Source organism: Saimiri boliviensis, chromosome 6, assembly GCF_048565385.1.
Source record: "Saimiri boliviensis isolate mSaiBol1 chromosome 6, mSaiBol1.pri, whole genome shotgun sequence".
Lineage (NCBI taxonomy): Eukaryota > Metazoa > Chordata > Mammalia > Primates > Cebidae > Saimiri > Saimiri boliviensis.
Genome location: NC_133454.1, coordinates 102,056,833 through 102,074,296, shown reverse-complemented (window position 1 = coordinate 102,074,296; position 17,464 = coordinate 102,056,833). Strand labels below are relative to the sequence as shown.

Here is a 17,464-nt window from a genome sequence, read left to right as displayed (position 1 = left end):
ATCAGGCAAGTGATGTATGGATCCATTATACTTCTCCCACTCTCATTTTATTTTTATCTTTATTTTTTGAGACTGAGTTTCACTCTTGTTGCCCAGGCTGGAGTGCAGTGGAGCGACCTCAACTCACCGCAACCTCCAACTCCTGGGTTCAAACGATTGTCCTGCCTCAGCCTCCCGAGTAGCCGGGATTACAGACACGCACCACCACGCCCGGCTAATTTTGTATTTTTAGTAGAGATGGGGTTTCTCCATGTTGGTCAGGCTGGTCTCGAACTCCTGACCTCAGGTGATTCGCCTCCCTCGGCCTCCCAAAGGGCTGGTATTACAGGCGTGAGCCACCGCACCCGGCCCCCACTCTCATTTTAATACCACCTAGGCAAAGCTGAAGAGCGGCGGTCTTCCTGCCTCCATCAATTATGCCCTTTGGGAGTCTCAGTTCGTGCCTTCACACGCGGGATACTTAACCCTGTGGGATCTAAACCCTGGCCAAAATAAATTTTAAAGCTGGAAAAAATCCACATTGTACACTTGGCATTGCCCTAATAGGCTGAAAATAGCCAAGACAACCAAATTAAGGGAAGCGGCTGAGACTCACTTCTGCACACATTTTACTTAGAAAGACGGGGAGGGTCGTGAAGCTATGCCCTCAATGATCATTTCCTGAATTTGGAAGAAGGGTCTTCGGCTGGCCCTTGCTGATTCTTGACTCAGCTCGCGGTGAGTGGACAAGTCTCGGAACGGCCCTGCTGTGTGGGAGGGTCACGCAGGGCGGAGAAGGCTGAGCCGGGAAAACCAGGGGTTCTCGGGTTGGAAAACAAAGAGAAGGAGTGGATTTGGGGCCCAAGGGCGTGGAGGAGTGTGAGATTTTGAGCGAGGCTTCCTGGATACTAAGTGTAAAATTTCGCAGGAGGAGCTGCGGAGACCGAGTCAGATTTGGCAACAAAGTCCTGAGCTGAGCAAGTTTACGATCGGGGATGCAAGAACAGAGCTGGAGAGATTAGAAGCGGAGCTCGAAGGAAGCGGGCAGAACTCGCACCGCGGGGCTGGCTGCCGGCCCGCGGGGATGTGGGCGGGGCTTCCAGGGAGCCGCCCCTCTCGGCCCGCCCTGAGGGCGGGGCTGGCCCGGCGGTTACATAACAAACCTGTGAGAGCGGCTGGGGGCGGCTCGGGCGGTGGGCGGGCGGTGGGGGGGCGGGGCCGGGGCGGGACTAGGGCGGGGCCAGACCTGAACCGGTCCAGGCAAGATGGCGGCCATGGAGACTGAGACGGCGCCGCTGACCCTAGAGTCGCTGCCCACCGATCCCCTCCTCCTCATCTTATCCTTTTTGGACTATCGGGACCTAATCAAGTAATGGGACGACGTGCATGGCAGGGGTGGGGACACGGGGAGAGGAGGCGGTGAGGCAAAGGGATGGGGGCCGGGGCCGCTGACAGGACTTCGGCTCCCGCGGCACCAGAAGGTGACGCTAGGGCCGCCCTCATCCTGCAGAGCCACAGGGGTCCGGGGCGAGACCGGGGCGGAAAGGGCCTCGCCCAGAGTCTTCCTCCGGTCCTGGGCCCAGGCTTGCGAAGCGGCGAGGGTTCTCTCTCCCAGGCCTCGACGAGGCCCACTTTCAAGAGAAGGAGGTAGTGGCCCTCGTACCTCCCCGCCGCGCCCCGCGGACCCCCGCGGGTCCCGCAGGTGCCCGCCCGGTCGGGGTCGGGCCCGGCTGCTGTGTAAAAGCCCCTGTCCGGACCAGGCGCTCTTCTCTGCTGGGTCCGGGGCCTGCAGAGTCCGGCGTCGACGTGGGCAGGTGGGGCAAGCGAGAGGAGGAGGTAGGCAACCCTTGACTCCCCTGGCGCGACTTCCCCAGCGCCAGAATCGCTGTCAGGGCTCACTTTCGGACTTGAGTGCGTGAGAATTGTTTTGCTCTCAGCATTGCTCCTTACGGTTTGATGTTGGATTTTGTGTTTTCGTACTGACTTCCGGTGATGCCATACCGGTGACTGTCTTACCTCTTGGACACCTTGGGTTTCCCACATTACTAGCATCTGTTCCAAAAATAAACACCGGTTGCTGATAAGGGTGGTTCAAAGCCCAGTTCCTTCAAAACTTAGGACTGTCTGGCATGGTGGAAGAAATGGCGCTCCCAGCCCGCCCCCCAGCTGTCAGGATTGTTTACACCCTTGACAGGGGGTGGCATGGCTGTGAGTTTCCTGTGCTACCATATATATTTGCAGAGAATGCAAAGTCGCGCTTTTAGGATAGGTGGGCAAAATTTGTTTTGTGTTTTGGATTAACCATTGGATTCTAGGCATTTGATGATTGCGCCTTGTGTTATTAGAGATTCTTTTATAAATACAGATTTCTGGCAGTTAAAGATAGTTGTTGGCCTAGCTCAGAGGTGATAGAGGGATACCTCAAGTTTTTGTTCACTACCTGTACTAGTTGCTACCTGTACGTGCTAGCACTTGAATTTTACAATTTAACGAATAACCTTCAACTTTTGATTGCTGCCAGAGTGATCTTTCTAAGACACATCTGGTTGTCATTCTCCTGAAAACCCGTGACACTCCTGTTTACAGACTGTAACCTAAACTTCTGGGGCATTGAAGGTTCTTATCATCTGGCTTATTATCTAAGGTCCTCCAGGCCTCATTTTTCCTCCACTATCACTTTTGCACCATCCACTCTAGCCAAATCAGACCTCTGCCAGCATACAACGCACCTGCACTTTTTTTTTTTTTCCTATGGCTCCAGCTCTGGACCCTGCCTGGAATGCCTTGCTTACCTCTTCTCAACCTGGCAAGGTGGAGAAGACACCCTCTCTACCTTCTTCCTGCAGAATTGATTTGCCATGCCAGGTAGATGGTGCACTTCTCAATTGTAAGGATTGCCTTGCTTGTTTTTGTATTCAACAGATTTTTTTCCCCCAAGGGCCAGCTGTGTGCCAGCCTGTTAAGTGTTGAGGGTACAGTAGTGAACAATGCAGCTAAGGCAACTCTTACGGATCTCACAGTCCAGTGGGCAAGCGCATAATTGCAAGAGATGCTAAGTGCAATAAAGGAAATAGATTGCTCCGTTAAGGAATAGGAAGGGAGAGGTGATCAATTCAAATCAGAAGGAGCTGCCATGTATGAAGCAAGGGCATATGCAGTTCTGGCAGAGGGAAAGTATGTTCCGAGGTTAATGGGACTGCTGTTCAACATCGTGGCCTGGCGGAGGATATAAAAGGCTGGCCTGGCTGGAGGTAGGGAGTGGTTCACAGACAGTGATCAAATGAGACTGGTGAGATCATGCAAGACCTTGGGAACCCAGGTAAGGAGTTAGGATTTTACTTTAAATGCTTTAGGTGGTAATCACAATTTTAAACAAGTGAAATGATCCCTCCGTAAAGGTCTGTGGAAATAAATTGAGTCGAATATCATTGAATTTTATCTACATAAAACTGTCCATTGTATTGCAGCTTTTTGTCTTGCACCATACAGCCCAATTTTGTCAAGGGTCTAGTCTAGTGATAAGCTCTGAAGTTTTTAGTATGTATTTGCTGAACTGGATTGGGTTGGATTGGAGTAGTACACTGGAATCATGTAGCATCCGTTGCCTAGTTTGAATTGAGATTATTTAATACCTTCTCCATTTCAGAGTGCTTCATTCTGAAATGGAGTGAATAAGTGCCATACTGTGCATCAGAATGACCTGTGGCACTTTTGAACATATACATGCCTGAGATATAGATCTCGGTTTAAACCAACTGGATCAGAATCTCTAGAACAGTAGTTTTCAACCTTGATGTGTATTGAACTCGTCTTTTGTGCCTGTTCCAGATTCTTTTATGTTTAGCTCCTAGGGCAGTGGAGGGAGACGAATCAAGCAGAGGGTATGGAAACTGAATGCACAAAACTGGAGGAAATCTTATGTTTACAAAAGTTAGTTTGGGCATCTCCTGAGCTTGGCAGAAAAGGATGAGGATATTGTTTCTATAAAATCTGAAAATCAAACAAAGGCAATTTGGTTTACTATAGATTGGTTTTTCACACATCCTACTCATGGCCCTGACAAACCTGATGTGATTTAAGATTCTGTTGATTAGCTATTGCCCAAGTGAGATCTTTGAATACTTCCTTTCTATTAAGATAACTTGTCATTTCTCTCCAGACAGTGTTGAGTCCTAATCTTAGGTTCATTCGTTTTACAAATTAATTATGTAGGGTAGAATTTACAGGACTACAACACTGTTCTGTTAGAAATCTCTGTATAGTAAGAAAGTTATTTGCTTCTAACATTCCATGTTTTGGGGCAACTGCTAACTTGTATCAGAGTAGTTAGGATTCAGGCACCCTTCATAGGTAGACTCTCCAGTAGTTACTTTAATGAAAAACTGGTTTTGGCAGTAATACTTTTTTCCTTTAAGTAAAAATTTTATAAAACAAAAACAAATACAAGGTCTGTGTATTTTAGTAGCATAGATCTTACAGATCTTGGGGGAAAAAAAAAACCAAGTCCCTTTGTTTATCACTGAAGAACTTTCTTCCTATATGTAGAAATGATTATTAATTATCCCAATAATAAGCATAGGAAGGCTCCTTGACTTGAGATTAACTCCAGTGGTATAGATGGCTTATAGATATTTTTGTGAAAAATTATAATCGTAGATGTTTCAGGATTTGTGAACTCAGTTTCACTACTCACAAGGTAATTATACTACTTAACATGTTAAACAGGTTTTAGAAAATAGTTTTGTAATTATAAGGGTAATAAGTGAAAAATAAGAGAAACAAAAGACATAAACCAAAACAATGAATATTTTAATCTTTATTTTAAAATTGTTTTCTTACTTTCTTTTATACTATTGGTGAATCTGGTTACTGCCAGCTGTTGCTATGTCAGTCGAAGACTTAGCCAGCTATCAAGTCATGATCCGCTGTGGAGAAGACATTGCAAAAAATACTGGCTGATATCTGAGTGAGTATTCGGGGAATACGGATTTCTGAAAACTGGCCCTTGGCTTCTTCTGTAACACTAGTCTGTCCTGATTCTCCTCTCTAACCCTTGTCTCTTTATTTCCTTTTGTGGGTCTTCTCGTGCCTCCTAGTAAATGTTGGTATTCACCAAGGGTCTGTCCTTAGCCCACTGCTCCTCTCCCTCTCTGAAGTCTACTGCGTGCATTGTTGCCATTTATAGTGACTATTTGCATGCTCCTAACTCCCAAACTTGAGTCTCCCTCCCTGACTTCCCCACTGAGCTCTAGAATTGTTTGCACAACTGTCTGCTGGCCCTTCTATTGGCTGTCCCACACTTATTAACTGGATTCAGTAAATGTTAACAAATTTGACAGAATCAAAGTACAGATGACAGAAAGTGGGAGTTGTGAAAGGTGAAAGAAATGAGTAGGAATCTTTTCTTAGACTGAGTGGAATCAGGTAGTGACTAAAGTTGATAAAGGAAGAAGCAGAGGTTTAGGCGTATTATTTAAAGCTGCAAGCTTTAGACAGAACCGAAAAATAATAGCAGAGCTATCAAACATTGGGAGGAAAAAGAACAGGGTAAGGGGAATTTTAAGTATTGCTGTATCTTCCCATGTTTCCCTTTGGGCTATCAGTAGATACATGTGAAGTTGATAAATCAAGAATTAGAGGGATAAACATTTAGAACCATAGAGGCAACTTCTAGAAATACCTAAGATTTCCTTTGAGGAGTTGGACTTAAAACAAGAGAATAGTTTTTCATCATAAGTTCTTTGGTACTTTTTAATTTTAATAATATATGTGTGTGTTATTTAGATTAATAAAAAGATGCTCCCCTATCCTCTCCTACCCACACCCCAACACACACAAACCTTGAATTGTTCTTTTCCCTATCCTAAACCTATTCTTCAGCATTCCCAGTCTTCATAGCAGCATCATACACTCAGGTCCAAATCAGAATTAGGAATCATCCTAGGTGTGTGTCTCTCTCTCTTACCACTTCTTTCCCTCCTTCTACATTCATCACAAAGGCTTTCCAAGCCTTTCTGATTTTAGCTTTTGTATGTTTTTTACATCTTCATTTCATCTAGCTACCACAGTTTTAATGGTAGTTTAGTTTACCATCTCTTTCTAGTATTTCTAGAAAACCCTCCTAATCTGCCCCTAGCAATCACAGTTCTGCTGTTTGTTGATTTGTTGATTGAGACAGGGTCTTGCTCTGTTATCCAGGCTATAATGCAGTGATACAATCATGACTGCTGCATCCTCAATTTCCTGGGCTCAGGTGATCCTCCCACCTCAGCCTCCCAGGTAGCTGGGACTATGCCTGCCACCATGCCTGGATAATTTTTAAATTTTATTATTTTTAGACGTGGGTTCTCACTGTGTTTCGGGCTGGTCACGAACTCCTGGTCTCAAGCAACCCTTCCACTTCCACTTCCCAAAGTGCTAGGATTACAGGCATGAGCCACTGCACCTGGCCCAATTCTGCTCTTTTAACTCTCCTGTTAAAACCCATCAGTGACTCTCCATACCCTATAGGATGAATTGCAAACTCATTAGTATGTTACCTTAAGGCCCTCTTTGGCTGCCTTACCCTCTATCACTTCTGATCCTTAATTTTATACTTCATTCTTTGTTGCTGGTTAGACTCTACTTTTTTTGAAGGCAAAAAAAAAAAGTGCCTTTTTTTTTTTTAATATATCTTCAGTGGCTAAGTGAATACTCAATAAATGCTTGGGGAATGATACCAAATAGAAACGTTGAATCCTGTAATTACTTTTATGTTCTATGATTCTCAACTAATTCAATGTAGATATGTGTTACATTAATATTATCTTATGACAAGATTCGAAGTATTCTCTAAAACAGAATACATGATGCCTTTAAAACTTTATATTGGTTAGCCGGGCGCGGTGGCTCAAGCCTGTAATCCCAGCACTTTGGGAGGCCGAGGCGGGTGGATCACGAGGTCGAGAGATCGAGACCATCCTGGTCAACATGGTGAAACCCCGTCTCTACTAAAGGTGCAAAAAATTAGCTGGGCATGGTGGCGTGTGCCTGTAATCCCAGCTACTTAGGAGGCTGAGGCAGGAGAATTGCCTGAGCCCAGGAGGCGGAGGTTGCGGTGAGCCGAGATCGCGCCATTGCACTCCAGCCTGGGTAACAAGAGCGAAACTCCGTCTCAAAAAAAAAAAAAAAAAAAAAAAAAAAAAAAAAAAAAAAAAAAAACTTTATATTGGTATATTTTTAAGAGTAAGTTGAAATTTATACCTTATTACTATGTTATATTTTATTAAAGATTAGAAAACTGACAAAAATAAGTCGAAAGAAAACGAGTGACTGACAGTTCCACCATGCCAGCAGTAACTTTTATTAAAATTTTTGATGTAGATATCACTTTTTGCTATTTGATCTTCATTTGTGGCTAAAATATAATAAATGAAAAGGAAGGGAAAAGTAAAAATTCCTATATGCTGTAAGTATCTAAAATATATGCTAATATTATTTTAAAAGATTTGTAATCTCATGTTTTTCATCTATTTAGGGAAGAGAAAACACAGAAGAATCAGTGTTGGAAATCTCTCTTCATAGATACTTACTCTGATGTAGGAAGATACATTGACCATTATGCCGCTATTAAAAAGGCCTGGGATGATCTCAAGAAATATTTGGAGCCCAGGTGTCCTCGGATGGTTTTATCTCTGAAAGGTACTGGGAATGCAGGATCTCTTTCCCTGTTTTCATTGCTATTAGTATAAATAGGTTAGTTTAAATAACTTTGAATCTCTGTCATCTACACAACTGTGATTTGCTGTTCATATTTGGCCATGGAAGTAGGACTTTCACTCTAGTGCCTACCCTGTTTTTTCTCAGCCTTGGGACCCACGTGGTTATTTATCAGAAGGGAAAGCTGAACTTTTATCCTTATATTTATATTCTATTAAGAAAGTAGTAATGCTAAGATTGAGAATAACTATGGTGATTTCTTTTAAAATATATATATATATTTTTTGAGACAGAGTCTTGCTCTGTCACCAGGCTATAGTGCAGTGGTCCAATCTTGGCTCACTGCAGCTTTCACCAAGTGTAAGCTATTCTCCTGCCTCAGCCTCCTGAGTAGCTGGGACTACAGGTATGCACCATCACACCCAGCTAAATTTTTGTATTTTTAGTAGAGACGGGATTTCACCATATTGGTCAGTCTGGTCTTGAACTCCTGACCTTGTGATCCATCCGCCTCAACCTCCCAAAGTGCTGGGATTACAAGCATGAACCACCATGCCCAAAAGATTTTTTTAAATTGTGAAATTTTGTCTATTGTATCAACACTCTTTCCTATTTTCACTACAAGTAAATGTTTGATAGTCTAATATTCAGAAAGACCCTTGGTCTTTACCTGTGTAAGAGCAGCGTAGTAGAGTAAGGAAAACATTTATCCTTATTTTGACACTTACAAAATAGTAGAACTAAGATTTGAACTGAGGTCTGTGTGACTCCAGAATATGCTCTGTTACACTTTTGTTGTCCAATTTTGGCAAGAAATGTTAAGCTATTCCATTAATTTGATTTAATTAATGCTCATGAAAATACACAGACTGTAGATATATTGCTACTTCCCTGCTTTACCCTCCAAGTTGTTTTTCAGATTTCTACACTGAAAGGCATTGTATAGATGTTTGGTTTTGCTGAGCTAAAATTGGAATCAGTTCTTCTCAAATATTTTCCTTTCTTTAGAACTAAAGACTCTTTTGAAAGAGTATTCCTTTTGCATTTTATGTTTCCTCTCTAATTTCCTATGCAAATATTACTTTCATACAAATCCTGGTTGCATGACCAAGTGCTTAAAACTGAATTGCTAGAAGGTGGAAGAAATAATAATTTGGTAGAGAGAATAGAGCTTTGAAGGAAAGTACCCTGGATTAATATTTTGAATACCTTCTTTTCTTAGGAGAAAATAATAATACTTTACTTGGTATGTAGGGTTAACATTTCAAGAGGAAAATAAATCTAAATATAAGTACTTGGTGATGATAAGGTAAGGGCTTACAGTAGCTCTTATTAATTAAACACAAACCTAGGCACTGGCTAAGTATTTCTTCAGTATTACTCCATTTAATTGCAAAAGTCCTGTGGGATAAATAATTACTATTCCCATTTTATAGGTGGATTGTCTAAGGCATAAAAAAAAAAAAAAAAAAAAAAAAAAAAAACTAAATTGTTTAACCATCACAAAGGAAAAGGCAAAACTAGGATTTGGATATAGAGCTGACTCCAGAGCTATGGTCTTAACATTGACTGAAGGGAGACAAGATCTATCCTATTATGTTTAGAGTGTCTTAGAATGTCTATTGGGCTAGAAGAGCTAGTCTAAATATTAGGACATTTGGAATATGATATGGTATATGGTTCTGCTCTTAAGCCCAGAGCTATCAAGAAGATAAAACTAAGGATATGTAATTGCTACTGCTGCTGCTGCTGCTGCTGCTGCTGCTGCTGCTTGTTTTTCTTTTTCTTTTTCTTTCTTTCTTTCTTTCTTTTTTCTTTTCTTTTTTTTTTTTGGTGCATTCAATTTGGCATTTCCAGGCTCCCTGTACTACCTAGCAGTTGAAGGTGTGGTTGACAGAAAATTCCTTGACAGCTCCTGTTTTACTCCACGGTGCCAGTTCTCTTGAGCTTTGTCATGAGTTGGAATAGAATAAAGATTCTTTGATATCTGCAGTGCTAAGGTTTCTTGGAACCCTAGGGTTATGAATATTAGAACCAAGTCAGGAACCTAGCTGCTTGCCTCAGCTGCCACAGTCTCTGATGCAATTGCAAGGTTATAGAGGTTGCAGATAAAAAGGAAAATCAGGAAGCAAATAGGCATTGGGCTTGGGAATATTTAATGGAGCATCTTGAAATTTTGATATATTAACATTGTTGTTATATGTCTTCAAATCTCATATTTACCTTAAGTGTTACCTTAGAATTTTAGAGTTGGAAGGCACCTTAGAGACTGTTTAGACCAGGGATTGGCAAACTTTTTCCAGGACCAGACAATAAAATTTCAGGCTTTGTGGGACACATGGTCTCTGTCACAACTCTTCAACTCAGCTGTTGTTGTGGGAAAGCAGCTGATGATGATGCATAAACAAATGGGTGATAAACAAATGGGGTTGCTGTATTCCAATACAACTGAATTTGTACGAGGAGGCAGCAGGCCAGGATTTGAAGTGTGGGCTATAATATGCCCATTATGATTTATGCTAGTACCCCCCATTTTGTAGTTGAAGAAACATACCCAGAGAGTTTAGGTGACTCATGCAAAGTCTCAAACTAGTGACCAAGATACAACTCTGAGCCGGGCGCGGTGGCTCAAGCCTGTAATCCCAGCACTTTGGGAGGCTGAGGTGGGTGGATCACGAGGTCAAGAGATCGAGACCATCCTGGTCAACATGGTGAAACCCCGTCTCTACTAAAAATACAAAAAATTAGCAGGGCATGGTGGCGCGTGCCTGTAATCCCAGCCACTTAGGAGGCTGAGGCAGGAGAATTGCCTGAACCCAGGAGGTGGAGGTTGCGGTGAGCCGAGATCGTGCCATTGCACTCCAGCCTGGGTAACAAGAGCGAAACTCCGTCTCAAAAAAAAAAAAAAGATACAACTCTGATCTAGGCTTCTTGGCTCCTAGTAACTTTTTCACTGTTTCCTTCTATGAGTGTTCACCCAGTGCCAGTAAAGCACTTTATTAAACATGTGAAGTCTCATTTAATCCTCACTGTAATTCTCTAAGGTAGGTGGTATTATACCCCTTTTGAGGATGAAGAAACAGGGTTAAAGAGGTAAAATAATTTGCCAGAAATCATGCAGTCAGTGTGCATGACAAAGCAATTCATTCTTGCATTGCTATAAATAAATATCTGAGTCTAGGTAATTTACAAGACAAGAGGTTTAATTGGTTCACAGTTCCGCAGACTGTAGAGGAAGCATGGCAGCATCTGCTTTTAGGGAGGCCTCAGGGAACTCATGGGGAAAGCAGAGAGTGAGCAGGTGTGTCATATGGCAAAAGAAATATCAAGGGGGAGAGATGGAGGTATGGCACACTTTTAAGCAGCCAGATATCATGAGAAGTCACTGTCTTGAGGACAGCACCAAGGGAAGGATGCTAAACCATTCATGAGAAAAAATCTACCCCCACGATCCAATCATCTCCCATCAGGCTCCACCTCCAGTATCAGAGATTACAATTCAACATGAGATTTGAGAGGGGACAAATATACAAACTGTGTCAAAGTAATGGAGCAAAGATTAACTTTGGCCTTTCTGCCTCCCAAATTCTATTATAATATGATACCTCTTTCAATCTTGATTTTACTGTATTGTAAACATATATTTCCTTTTAGTTTTCTTCTTGCCATGTTTATTTTTATCTCTTTATCTTCTTCAAGGAATTCTCAGTTTCTTAATGTTACATGATAAATGTTCAATATGTGGCACGCACCATATAAATATTAGTTTCTTTCCTCATCCAGTAGTTCAGGTTGCCATCAGCTTGGTTTCTTTTATACTAAAATTTCTCTTTTTTTTAATAAACTTTTTATTTTGGAGTAATTTGAGATTTACAGAAAAGTTGCAAAGATAGTTCGGAGAGTTCTATACACCCTCACCCAGTTTTAGTTACCCTTATATATCCTACTGTGGGACATTTATGAAAACTAAAACATCTTCATTGGCACATTACTATTAACTAAACTCCAGATTTCACTTGAATTTCACCAGGTTTTCCATTATTGTTCTTTTTCTGTTCCAGTATCCAGTCCAGAATACCACATTGCATTTAGTTGTCATGTCTCCTTAGTGTACTAATCTGTATCAGTGTCTTTGTCTTTTATGACTTTGACACGTGTTTTTTTTGTTTTTTGGTTTTTGGTTTTTTTTTTTGAGACGGTCTATGGAGTGTAGTGGCACAATCTTGGCTCACTGCAACCTCTGCCTCCCAGGTTCTCCTCCCTCAGCCTCCTGAGTAGCTGGGACCACAGGCACACATCACCACAACCAGGTTATTTTTGTATTTTTAGTAGAGACAAGGTTTCATCATGTTGGCCAGGCTGGTCTTGAACTCTTGACCTCAAGTGGTCAGCCCATCTTGGCCTCCCAAAGTACTGAGATTATAGGCGTGAGCCACCACACCCAGCCCCTTGACAGTTTTGAGAAAATACTTGTCAGGTGTTTTGTGTTAGGTTAGTGCAAAAGTAATTATGGTTCCTCAAATTGGCTTTGTCTTGATATTTTACTGATGATTAGACTGGAGCTGGAGTTATTTTTTTTTTAGAAAGATTACTGCAGAAGTGAAGTGCCCCTCTCATCACTTTATATCCAGGAGTACATGATGTCACTAATGGTTTTAACTAGCATACAGAAATGGGCACAAATTGTAAATGCACAACTCATTGAATTATCACAAGATAAACATGCCCATTATAACACCCTCCAGATCAAGAAGTAGCCCTCCTCATATTTCTTCACTCTTTCACAGAGGCAACCACTATTCTGATTGTTAAAGCTATTGAGTAGTTTTCTTTTTTGAACTTTATGTAAGTCGTATGATTAAGTATTTTGTATGAATTATTTCTATTTTGTTTGTGAAATTGAGTCTTTTTGAGTATAATAGAGTTTGTTTATTTTGGCTGCAGTATAGTACTTCATTATCTGAGTAGACTGTTCCTTCTGTTAATGGATATTTGGTTTAATTCTATTTCTGGCTATTACAAATAATGCTGTAAATTTTTATATACATTGTTGATGTATATATGAATATATTTCTGCTGGGTAAATATCTGGCATTGGGTTTGCCGGGTTATAGAGTGGCTTCTATTAAACTTCAAAAGATGGCGTTTATTTTTGAAAGTAGTTCTACCAGTTTACATTCTTACCAGTAGTTTAATGTTGTCATTCTCTTTATTTTAGCCTTTTTGGTGGGTGTGTAGTGGTGGTTTTAATTCACATTTCCCTAAGGATGTAGAATAATGACAGTTGTATTTCTAGCTTTCCAAGCCTCATATATCATGTATTTCTTTTTCTTGCCTTATTGCACTGCCAAGGGCCTTCAGTACAGTGTTGGATAGGAGTGATGATGAGATAGTGGGCATCCTTATCTTTCTGATTGCAGAGGGTGTAGGACTGTTGGACCCCACAGGGTAGTGGGGTGTTCTTTATGCTGTGCTGAGGTGCAGGATCCGAGAAGTAAAGAGACAGGACACTGAAGAACTGGTGAAGAGCATCTGGACTCAGGGGGCCATGCCACCTGTGAGCGGCCATCAGCAAGAGCCCCCAGTGCCCAGAAGCATCTGTATTTATTAGGTACAAGCAGGGGCCAGGCTGGTGAGTGAGGTCATCATCTATAGGCTTTCTAAGAGCGCATACGTAATCACATGAGTCACAAGTGAGTGAGCCACCCCATTATGTCACTTGGACAGAGAGGTGGGCCATGTGCAATACAGGGCCGTGCCGTGTGCAGTAGTAGAGGGTCATGTACAGCAAAGGGGTCCACCCCCATTAGGTCACCGAGGCAAGGAGATGGGCTGTGTGCAACACGTGTTGTGCACAACACTTATTATCTGGGGGCTGGAGACTTCAAAGGGTTTCTAATAGAAGGATACTGTAAGCCAGTGCAGTGGGAGCTGACAGACTTGTGCTCCTCTCTTAAGATATTTATGGGAGAATAATTTAAGCTAGCACAGAGGGGAGAAAAGACTGACAAGGTGTATAGCCGCTGTGACTGGTCACACCAGAGGAGTTCTCCCTCAGTTATTTCCAGGATCTCCAGCCTGAGGCCTACTTTCCACAGGAACTGGATGCAAGGTACTACAACTTCTTTATCAGGAGGAGAGGCTCTTGCTCCAAGCCTGCCATACAGTGTATGCCCTTTCAGGCAGGGACACCACTGCCTGAGTCTTTGGTTCTTGTCCTGGTCTAGCTGTTTTCCCATGTACTGCTTCTGTTCTGTGACTGCTTTAGGCATTCCTCCTCCTACATACTACTACTATATGGTTATATACAAGGATTCTGTAAATCAGCACTAAATGTGTCAGTACAGCTCCAACTACAATACCTATATGATTATATAGAAAGATTATGTAGAACTAAGTATGTTAGATATAAGTATTAAGTATGACTATATAAGCTAGATATATGTAAGCAGTAAGTTATACTTCAGGCACTAATTCTATAAACTAATATATAATTATATGTAAAGGATTATATAAAGGAAATAGCTGAGTAATAACACTATAAACTAAGATATTCTTCAGGCACTAATTGTGCCTGGGGTCTGGACAGTTCTCCTTCCTCGGTGCCCATAGGGGTGTTACCCACAGAGGGAAAGCGTTCAGCATTTCACCTTTAAGTAAGACGTTTGCTATAGGTTTTTTTGTAGATATTCTTTATCAGATTGAAGATAGTCCCTCTGATCCTAGTTTGGGAAGAGGATTTTTGTTTTTGTATTTTAAATGGATAATTGAATTTCTATCAAATGCCTTGTCTGTCTTATGATTCTCATGATTTTTCTCCTTATTTTGTTAATGCAGTGAAATGCATTAATTACTTTTCTGAATGCTAAACCAACTCTGTATTCCTGGAATAAACCTACTTGGGTTGTAATATATTATCTTTTTTATATGTACTGGATATGATTTGCTAGTATTTTATTGGGATTTTTACATCTATGTTCATGAGAGTTTGGCCTGTAATTTTTCCTTTCTTGCAATGTTCTTGTCAGGTATTGGTATCAAGATGATGCTGGCCTTGTAAAACGAGTCGGGAAGTGTTGCGTCTTTTTCTGTTCCCTGGAAGAGTTTATGTAAGCTTGGTCTTATTTTTTGCTTAAATGATTAGTAGAATACACCAGTGAAGCCATTCAATTCTGGAGTTTTCATTGTAGGAAAGTTTTAAATTATGGATTCAATTTCTTTATTAGATACAGGACTATTTTGATTTTCTATGTATTCTTATGTCAATTTTGATAAGTTATTTTCTAGGAAATTGTCCACTTCATCTATTTTCAAATCTATCGACATAAAGTTTTTCCACAATATCCTCTTATCTTTTTAATGCTTGTTGGATCTGTGGTGATATCACCTTTTCCATTTCTGATATTAATTATTTATACTTTTGCTGTTTTTCTTCATCAGTCTTGCTAGATGGGGTGAATTAATTTTATTAATCTTATCAAAGAACTGGCTTTTGCCTTTGTCAATCCTTTATTGTATGTTTGTTTTTTATTTCATTAATTTCTTTGATGTCTTCTCTTTGAATTTACTGTGATTTTTTTTTTCCTGACTTGAGATCATTACTTAGATCATAGATTCTCAGGCTTTCTTATTTTTTCAAATGAATTTAAAGCTCTAAATTTTCCACTAAGCACATTAGTTTGTCCTGTAAGTTTTAATACATTGCATTTTCATTACCATGCAGTTCAAAGTATTTTCCGATTTCTTTGATTTTTCTTTAACCTGTGAATGATATAGAAGTGTATTATTTAATTTCTAAAAATTTGGTACTTTTAAATTAATCTTTTAAATATAATTGATATTTCAATTCCACTGTGATCATAGGAGATACTTTATGTGAGTTCAGTCATTGAAAATTTGTTAGGACTTATACTGTGGTCTAGCATATGACCTATTTTGGAAAATGTTTTGTGTATACTTAAAAAGAATTTATTTTCTGCAGTTATGGAGTACAGTACTATATATATATAATTAGGTAAAATTTGTTAATCTTGTTCAAATCTTTTATGCTCTTACTGTATTATTTATTTTGTCTAACTGTTCTATTAGTTATTGAGAGATTTATGATGAAAATCTGTTACTGTAGTAGGCAGAATTCTGAGATAGCCCCAAAATTCCCAGGCACTGGTATATGCCTAGTATAATGATCTCTCCTTGAGTGTAGGTGGTACTGTGAAAATAACTGATTTTCTTCCCATTATTAGGTCATATTATGTGAAGGGATTTTGCATATGTAATTAAGGTCTCAAATTAGTTGAATTTGAGTTAATTATTAATCAAAAAGCACATTATCCTGACTGGGCCTCAATGAGATGAGCCCTTAAAAGGACTGGGCCCTTCCAGAAGTCAGAGAGATTCAATGTGCCTCTCCTATTGACTTTGAATAAGCAAACTGGCATATTATGAAGAGGGCCACATGGTAAAGAATGCTGGGTGGCCTCCAGGAGCTGAGGGCCTCAATTCTAAGGAATTCATTCTGCCAACAGCCAGTGAGCTTGGAAGAGGATCCTAAGCATATAATACATAAGATGAGATAGCAGCCCCAGTTGATGCCATGATTTCAGCCTTGTGGGGCCTGAGCAGAGGATCCAGTTGAGTCATGTCTAGACTTCTGACCTACCAAAACTGTGAAATGATAAGTGCTTTAAGCTGCTAATATTACAGCAGGAGAAAACTACAGCCACTGTGATTGTAGAGGTATCTTTTCCCTGTTTTAGTTGTCACTTAAAAATATTTTTTAAAGCTCTTATTAGGTACGTAAAATTATAATTATAACATCTGTGTAGTGAATTTAACCTTTTTGTTGTTACGAAAAGCCCTCCATTAGCAATAATAAAGTTGTTTGCCTTAAAGTCTTATTCATGTAATTTTAGCAGAGCTAGTCTAGCTTTGTTTTCTGTATTTAAGACGTGTCTCTTGTATGTAGTTTTTTGTTTTTATTTATTTATTTATTTAGTTTATTATTATTATTTTTTTTTTTTGAGATGGAGTTTCGCTCTTGTTACCCAGGCTGGACTGCAATGGCGTGATCTCGGCTCACTGCAACCTCCACCTCCTGGGTTCAAGCAATTCTCCTGCCTCAGCCTCATTTTAATTTTTAATTTTAATTTTTATTTTTATTTTTATTTTGAGACAGAGTCTCACTCCATCACCAGGCACCAGGCTGGAGTGCAGTGGCGCAACCTCAGCTCACTGCAACCTCCACCTCCAGGGTTCAAGCAATTCTCCTATCTCAGCCTCCCTAGTAGCTGGGACTACAGGCATGCGCCACCACACCTAGCTAATTTTTTTGTATTTTTAGTAGAGACAGGGTTTCACCATGTTGGCCAGGATGGTCTTGATCTCTTCATCTTGTGATCCACCCGCCTCGGCCTCCCAAAGTGCTGGGATTACAGGCGTGAGCCACTGTGCCTGGCCTAGTTTTTTTGTTTTTTATCTGGTCTGTCAGTTTGTCTTTTCATTTGATTATTTAGTCTCTTCATATTTAATAGATTTACTAATGTGTTTGAGTTTAAATATACCATGTTTTTGTTTTTCTATTTGTTCCACCTGTTCCTGTTCCTTTTTTGCAATCTTCTTATGTTTTATTACATTCCTTCCTCCTTTCTTTTTTTAGTGATTATCTTAGAGATTACAACATTGCATATTTGACTTATTAAAGTCTAGTATATTGTAATCCAAGCACTTTGGAGGCCAAGGCGGGCGGGTCCCCTGAGGTCAGGAGTTCAAAACCAGCCTGACCAACATG

General features: G+C 40.6%; 1 protein-coding gene across 2 annotated transcripts in view; it reads left to right on the top strand.

Annotated features, from left to right (window-relative positions):
* The first annotated feature begins 1,206 nt into the window (after nt 1-1,206).
* FBXO3 (F-box protein 3) overlaps nt 1,207-17,464 on the top strand; it is a 37,761-nt gene continuing 21,503 nt past the window's right edge. For both annotated transcript variants that reach the window (XM_003919972.4, XM_074401296.1), the window contains exons 1-3: nt 1,207-1,348; nt 4,856-4,945; nt 7,496-7,659. In XM_003919972.4, the coding sequence (XP_003920021.1) occupies nt 1,245-1,348; nt 4,856-4,945; nt 7,496-7,659 (358 nt within the window). In that variant the 5' untranslated portion in view covers nt 1,207-1,244. The remainder of the gene's footprint in view (nt 1,349-4,855; nt 4,946-7,495; nt 7,660-17,464) is intronic.